The sequence below is a fragment of the Peromyscus leucopus genome, chromosome 3, assembly GCF_004664715.2.
Source record: "Peromyscus leucopus breed LL Stock chromosome 3, UCI_PerLeu_2.1, whole genome shotgun sequence".
NCBI classification, from domain to species: domain Eukaryota; kingdom Metazoa; phylum Chordata; class Mammalia; order Rodentia; family Cricetidae; genus Peromyscus; species Peromyscus leucopus.
The window spans coordinates 157,139,288-157,146,339 of record NC_051065.1 but is presented as its reverse complement, the minus strand read 5'-3'; the positions used below and the strand labels follow the sequence as shown (position 1 = coordinate 157,146,339).

The window sequence follows — 7,052 nt, the reverse complement described above, 5'->3', positions numbered from 1 at the left end:
GCTCACTGGGCTGCACGAGGAATTTGGAGAGCTGGTCTCTGAGCTCTTGCTTTAGTTATAGGTCTCATCTAATATCACTGGGCTTTGGGACATGGTCTAAAAATTTTCACTAAGGTGTCTCAACTGGAATACAGCGGTAGGACTTGGGGATCAAGGCTCATGAGCTGTGAGCTGCAATTTGGGAAATATTTTGGGACATCTGCCTGGTATCAGGTGGTGGCCAGCCTTGAGCACATGGGACATTTACTGGAGAATGTGGTTATCACGCAGGGCTCTGTGTGGTATGGTCCGAGAGCCATTACCAAGCGCCCATTCTGATCACCCCAGACAGGTCTTGAGTGTGTTGATTGTGATACTGTCAACTGGTATCTTTATGAATGCAGCCATTGGTGGCTCTTTGGAAACTCCTAGTGTAGCTCTTAATAACTCAGGAAGCTCTGCTATGAAATAAACTATGTGTGTGGCCTCTAACCCCCACCTTTGGAACCTGCTGTCTTACATGCCTCCTGCTGTTTTACTGCTGGAATGAGTAAGGTTTCCTTTGGGTTTCAAGCATGCTCCTGCCTTGCTGTAGGTTTGTTTTTCTTTTCTCATGGGTCATAAACTTAAAGCATTTTTTTATTTCATTGTTTCAATAATTTTTAAGTAAAATGTGAACTTTACCATGTCGATGAAAAAAATTATTTTGAACATTTGACACACAGCTTGAGCATTTATTCTTAAGGCAGTAGGAGAGTGCGGGGAGTTGCAGAGGAGGCTAAGACTGGGTGTGAGTTCTTGCTCAGGAGGAAATCACAGTGAGCCAGTCCTGTCAGTAGTTACTTGTCAGCTGGTGCTTCTGAAAAACCAAGAGGTCAAGTCAGTCTTCAGGTTCTCCATCTTGCTTGTGTCATCAAATTTGCTTTTCTTAATCCTGGTATGCTGGGAGCTAGTGTGTAGGGATGGGGGTGGGGAATCACTGGCCTTGGACTTAGAAGATGACATTTGAGTGTGGACTATGTACTCTTGGGTAAGTGTCCTTATATCCCCAAATCTAGCTTTCCTCATCTGTATGGTGAGGTGTGTATGACTGCCATATTTGTGAGGAAGTGCTTAGAGAAAGAATGTAACTTCTTGAAATTTTTGTTTTCCTCAGGTGTGGAAAAGCTGGGTATTTATTTCACAAAGTAAGGGGATACTGAAAACCAGAGATGCAGCTCAGTGATAGTGTGCTTCTGTTTCATCCCATCACTACACAAAAAACCTAAGGTATAGCTGGGCGTGTTAGCACACACCTTTAATCCCAGCACTTGGGAGACTAAGGCAGGAGGATCTCTGTGTTTTTCAGGCCAGTCTGGTCTACAAAGTGAGTTCCAGGACAGCCAGGGTTGTTACACAGAGAAACCCTGTCTCAAAAAAACAAAAAATAAACCAAAAACAAAACTTAAGATATGTCTGCTAGCATTCAGTACCATTGTGGCAGATTCCCTTCATGATGTGGCACTGTAAAGATATTTCAAAGCCAGATAATCTGAAATGCTGGCAATAGGTATATCAGCCCTACCTCACAGTTAAAAAACTGAGCCTCAGATGGGGCCTAGCAGCTAGCTAACACACTAGTTTCTAGAACAGAGCTGTTGAAGATGGACCTGGTGCTCCAGCCCTCCTGGGCTGCCTACATATACCAGCTCAGCACTCTTTTCCACAGGTAGTAAGGAAGATTAGAAACTCAAAAAAAAAAAAAAAAAAAAAAAAAAAAAAAAAAAAAAAAAAAAGATTTGAAGCTCGAGAGTGGGTTGGGGAAGAAAATTTATGTCACTCATAAACTAGATTAAGCTCCTTTTCAGATTGACTCACCTTTGACCTCTTCCCAGAGGATGTCCTGAAGAAACTTCCCCAGGGCCCGGCCATGCTGCTGGTACTGAGCTCCTGACAGCTTGATACCAACGTCGAAGGGAGCGTTGAACTAGGAGGTAGGATTGGGAAGTCCTAAGGTCTCATTCTGCCTGCCCTGCCCAAAACACCACCTCTCCCCAGGGAAGCCTGGCTATATTGGCCATCTGAGTTGTCCGTGAATATAATTTTAGAGCCAGAGGGGAGTGCTAACTGGTCTGGTACTCTCCCTGTCTTCAGGGCAGAAGTGAGATGACCTCCCTGTGTCACAGATAGAGGTGGTAGCCAAGGATTTAGAAAACAGGACTCAGAAATCTGCTTAGTCCCAAGTCCTTGCTTGGCATGGGCACAGGCTCTATCAGGCTGCTAGGCACCAGGTGGATGGTAGCCCATTCCTCACTTTGTTTCAGCCTCAGGAAATATGAATAGGGAGCAGCATAGATAGGGAGTACTGTGACTTTTAGGGACCTGGGGCCCTTCTAGCCTTATCTTCAGCAAATGCTAAATTTTCTTCTCACATTCTGTTGTCTGTGCAAGCTGGTCAGATTACCTAACCATCAAGGAAGAAAACCACGCGTCCATAGGGGTCCTGCCGGAGCTGACACCCTAGGACTGAATGGTCAGGGGCATGTGAGAGGTGGCAGCATTTGGTTCTCATACAACTTGGAAAAGCCTCTTCTTTCTTGATTCATGGTCCATCTGTTTAGTGTGGTAGAGGTAGTTGGTGTTCTGTCTACAGATCTGATTTTGGAGAGAAAACCTTTTTGGAGAGATGGAGCCCCAAATGGGAGGGTAGGCAGTTGTCATACTCTGTGCCTAGCATGCTACAGGTCTCTCCATCTGTTTGTGCCTAGTACTTGCTATGTAGGCCAGATGTCTGGCTCCTGTTGAGGATCATAGGAACTAGGAAATGTTAATCCTGGCCCTGTGCTAAGATTTCTTCCCTATAAGAACTAAGTGCAGGGCTCTTGTGGCTGGGGTAGCCACCTGCCCAGTGTGGACCTGGTTGTCTCAAGACTGTGTCCATGCCATGTTAGTGAAGGAACCTTGAGGAGGCAGAGGAGTTAGTCTTAAGGGTCTCACTTCCTGTGAAGCAAGGTTTTGAGAAGATTCTCAGACTCCAGAGAGGGTCAGAGACCAGGAGTTTGGTGATCTTGGCATTGGCATTTGCCCTTGATCAGAGAGGAAGATGGAGGAAGGAAACCCTGACCTGATAGCCTTGGGTAAGTGAGTTCACCTTTCAACTTGTGTTTCTTATCTACAAAGTTTAGCAAATGATGCCAGCCTCACTTATCTTACTTATCTAGGGTTTTGTAGAGAGTAAATGCATTGTCCATGATGACAGTAGAACAGCCTGCGGATGTGACCCTTGGCAGAGCACAGGCCTAGCATTTGTGAAGCCCTAGGTTGTGCCCCCTGCTGCCCAGTTAATCATGCCCTGTTTAAAGATGAAGATGCATGTAGACACACAGTATAGGGACTGACATTGCCAAATGCTATTTACAGTTCTCAGGGGAATCCTAAGGTGAGCTGCTGAGAGGCATCTCTGGGTTCCTTTATTCTCTTCTCCCAATCCTTGAGCTGTTTATGGTTTTTCCTCACCTTATGTAAAAATTTTCAGAGCAAAACTGACTCATTAGGCCACAGGTGTGAGCAGGCCACTCACCTCTCCATAACCAGGGCAGGCCTGAGAGGCCCCTGGGATAGACAAAGGCTTTCTTCTGTCTCTGTCTCTCTGTTTGTGCTTCCTGGCTCTTTGTGACACCCCCATCCCCGGAGTCTGCTGACATCTTTGCAGCTCGTGGCTGTTCCCTTGCTACCCTTACAGCATAGTTAACCTGTGGACATTTTGCTCTTGGGCCAGAGACCCTAAACCCTTTGTGGAGCTGTTGTTGCTGGACTCCAATTCTTGAGTAGCTTGAAAAGCCCTGCATTTAGCTTACATTCCACCTCCCCCACCCCCCAGCCTCCCCCCCCCAAAAAAAAACCCAACCAAAAAAACCCTCCCTTTACTGCTATAAGAACATACTGGTGCTTGGGTACCAACCCTAATCTCCAGTTCCTCCTCTGTCCCTTCTGCCTGTCCTCTGCCCTCTGGGTGGAGCCAGCCTTCCAGAGATCGTGGCTGCAGTTTGGCTGGTGGCTTCTTGGATTCCTTTCTCTGCTAGAAAGGAGAAGAGGGTCACTTTTTTTTTTCTTTCTTTTTTTACCCCCGAAGAGAGGATTTCTCTGTGTAGCTTTGTGCCTTTCCTGGATCTCGCTCTGTAGACCAGGCTGGCCTCAAACTCACAAATATCCACCTGCCTCTGCCTCCAGATTGCTGGGATTAAAGGTATGTACCACCACCACCCAGCTAAATGTATAGCCCAGGCTGGCCTCGAACTTGTGATCCTCCTGCCTCCACCTCCTTCAGCAAATCCTACCAGCATGCACCACCACAATCGGTTTATTTTTCTTAAAATTTAAAATTAGTTTTAGTTTTTTTGAAATAGAGTCTCACTATGTGGCCCAGGCTGGGCTTGAATTTGAGGCTCATCTGCCTTCATCTACCAGTGTTGGGATTACAGTGTGCACTACCATGCTTGGATGAGGTTTTCTCTTTAGGGTCTTAAATCTGCGTATCATTCCAAAAGCAGAATTGGGTCACATCCAGAGGCTTCCTTTATGCTGTGAGAAGGCTTGAAGCCCAGAAAGATGGAGCCACTGCTGCTGGTCCCAGGTCAGGATGGATGTGGGGCTTGTGGAGATGGACTTACCTGGGCTTTCTGGTGCTCTGGGCTTAGGAAGCTGGAGCCTGTCATGGCCACATCCATCCAGAGCACGCTCAGGAGTAGCAGACTGCAGATGGTCCCTGAAGACAGCATGGCCTTGATGGTGGGGACAGATGGCCCTGGGGAGAGAAGGTCTTCTGGTAGCATACCTCATCTCCCTGTCTTAGATTTTGCTCAGGTTGGAGCCTAGCAAACTTCTTGAAGGAAGGGTAGGACTGCTGAGTGAAGCAAGGCTCTCTTGTAAGAAAGTAAGTGAATGGCTAGTAGTGAGTAATTTAGACCCCTGTGAGCACACACATACACACATACACACTGTGAGCATGCACATACACAAACACAGCAGAGAGAGCCTACCTGGAATGCCTGGGGATGTGGTGCCTGCTGCTTGGCTGCTCCTTATATAGGAAGCCTTGTGTTTGTTTGGATCTGACAGCCTCACCTCTGAGGCTATCTACTTTGTGTGGGCAGTATTGCATTCCTTGGGAACTAAGTACTCTTCTCCCCACTGTTGAACAACAGTGGCAGTCAGGTGCCCTGAGAGGTATCCAGTTGGCTTCTGGTGGGGCATCAGCTCCTGATTCTCTGTAATACCTATGTAAACTTGATCCTGGTAGATGGTTGGCAGGTGAGGAGCTCTGGCATCTGACTTAGTTGTGGTATGACCTTGGCTTGCCCCCTTCCATGTGAGATGGTGTTGCCACCAGGAGAGCTTTAAGATTTTGTTCAGCTTTGTCTCTGACTTCCACACACTGGTCATATAGACACCTGCCTCTGGGGTATTCCCAAAGATGGGTTGATCTGTCCTTCCTAGGGAGCAAGTGTGGGGGAACGCTCACCTGGTAGCCATGTTTTATTGCTCTTCTGTGTGGTAAAAGGTCTTACTGATTATTTTTGTTTTTGTTTTGCACTGTTGAGCATAATTCCTGGGGCCTTGTACTTGGTAGGCATTTTCCACTGAGCCATACACCAGCCCAGGCTGGTGTTTGCTAACCTGACAGCTTGCCTCTCTGTCCTCTGGCAGGTATCACGGCCCTAGGACAAGGGGTGCCCATTGTGGAAGAGCAGATGAGATGGACTTGGTGTTGGGAGCCCTGCAGCGTAACTTTGACAGGGGGCAGTTCTTGGAAACCTTGCCACAAAGATCCACTCCCCTTGCCTGCTAGTTCTTTGAGGACCGAGGGACAGGGCAGGAGTGGGAGCAGCTGTGTTGAACCATGCCCATGGTTGTGACACGAGTGTGCCAAATTCTCTTGGCCCTAGGACTTGCCACTTCTAGAGGGCTTCGTGTAGTTGGATACTCTTCTATAATGCTCTTTAAAAAATAGGGCTGGGTGGTGGTTAGTGCATGCCTTTCATTCCAGCATTTGGCAGGCAGAGGCAGGCAGATCTCTGAATTTGAGGCTAGCCTGATTTGTAGAGTAAGTGTGACAGCCAGGGCTACACAGAGAGACCTAGTCTTGGGGAAAAAAAAAAAAAAAAGAAAGAAAAATAGGATGGCCTGAGGGCTGGGGCCTAGAGATGTCTGCCTGGGGCAGTGTAGGCTTGTGACTCCTGAAGCACTGCTTTCTGACCTGTCCCTGCTGCCACAGTGATAGTGACATTGCATCAACAGGGCCACTCTGGGTGGATGTCCAGTAGTGGGGGTGGTGATAGCAGAACAAATGATTCAGGGCCCCCTGACATCCTGACCTACTAGGTAGTTTTGGAAGAGATTGGGCCCTCGTCAGAAGTCTAGGGACAGGTGAGGCATGGGCTGGGTTGCCCCTCCTCCGAGAAAAAGACCATCTGGCAGGGGTAGCTGAAATCCTATGTTTAGTCTGAGCCCCAACATAACTAGATTACCAGGCACCTTCATAGCCCTGTCACCCACCTGAAACCATTTGGCCTTGGGGCCCAGAGGGGCTGAAGATGGAGGTGGTGAGGAAACACCTGAATGCATGGTGACCAGGCATTGACTGAGATATGAGGCTTGTCCACTCGGCCCCTGGAAGCTTCTGGAGGCAGGAGGTGCTGGTGTTGATCTTAGATAAGGCCACAAGTAAGCAAACACACAAGTTGCTGGCTATCTAGGGGCAGAGCTGGCACCCTCTAGTAACATACCTTGGCATCCAGAGTGTGGGTTAGCCAGGAAGAAGGTCTGGTGATGTGGAAGAAGTGTGGAGGGAGAAGGCACTAGAAAATGCCTAACTATCCACCCACAGTTGTGGAAGAGGGCAGGGGCTGGGAAATGTACCTTCCCCAAGCTTGGGGAAGACTGTATAACTCCAGGAAGGACAGGGGGTTTCTGCACAACACCCCTCCCCCCTTTTAAAGATTTATTTATGTATATGGGTATTTTGTCTGCTTGTATGTCTGCACACCAGAAAAGGTCATCGGATGTCATGGGACTACAGTTATTAATAGTTGTGA

General features: G+C 47.9%; 1 protein-coding gene across 2 annotated transcripts; it reads right to left on the bottom strand.

Moving 5' to 3' along the window:
- Positions 1-692: 692 nt before the first annotated feature.
- Positions 693-4,994, bottom strand: Ghrl (ghrelin and obestatin prepropeptide). 2 transcript variants are annotated; one of them, XM_028863948.2, is made up of 4 exons: positions 4,629-4,994; positions 3,920-4,036; positions 1,837-1,945; positions 693-838 (listed from the first exon to the last, which is right to left on the bottom strand). In XM_028863948.2, the coding sequence occupies exons 1-4, from the start codon at positions 4,788-4,790 to the stop codon at positions 819-821; spliced, it is 408 nt and encodes a 135-aa protein (XP_028719781.1). In that variant the 5' UTR covers positions 4,791-4,994; the 3' UTR covers positions 693-818. The 2 variants fall into 2 exon arrangements, with proteins under 2 accessions (XP_028719781.1, XP_028719782.1); XM_028863949.2 differs by having other exon boundaries at positions 3,920-4,033.
- Between the last annotated feature and the right edge of the window lie 2,058 nt (positions 4,995-7,052).

Bases quoted from the DNA above. Each gene is read 5' to 3' on its own strand.
- Ghrl (XM_028863948.2), bottom strand. From the start codon at position 4,790: ATGCTACCAGAAGACCTTCTCTCCCCAGGGCCATCTGTCCCCACCATC. The intron at 4,037-4,628 runs GTAAGTCCATCT...TCTCCTTTCTAG, and splicing joins CAGAGCACCAGAAAGCCCAG to CAGAGAAAGGAATCCAAGAA. The intron at 1,946-3,919 runs GTTGGTACCCAA...CCTACCTCCTAG, and splicing joins AGGAGGAACTGGAGATTAGG to TTCAACGCTCCCTTCGACGT.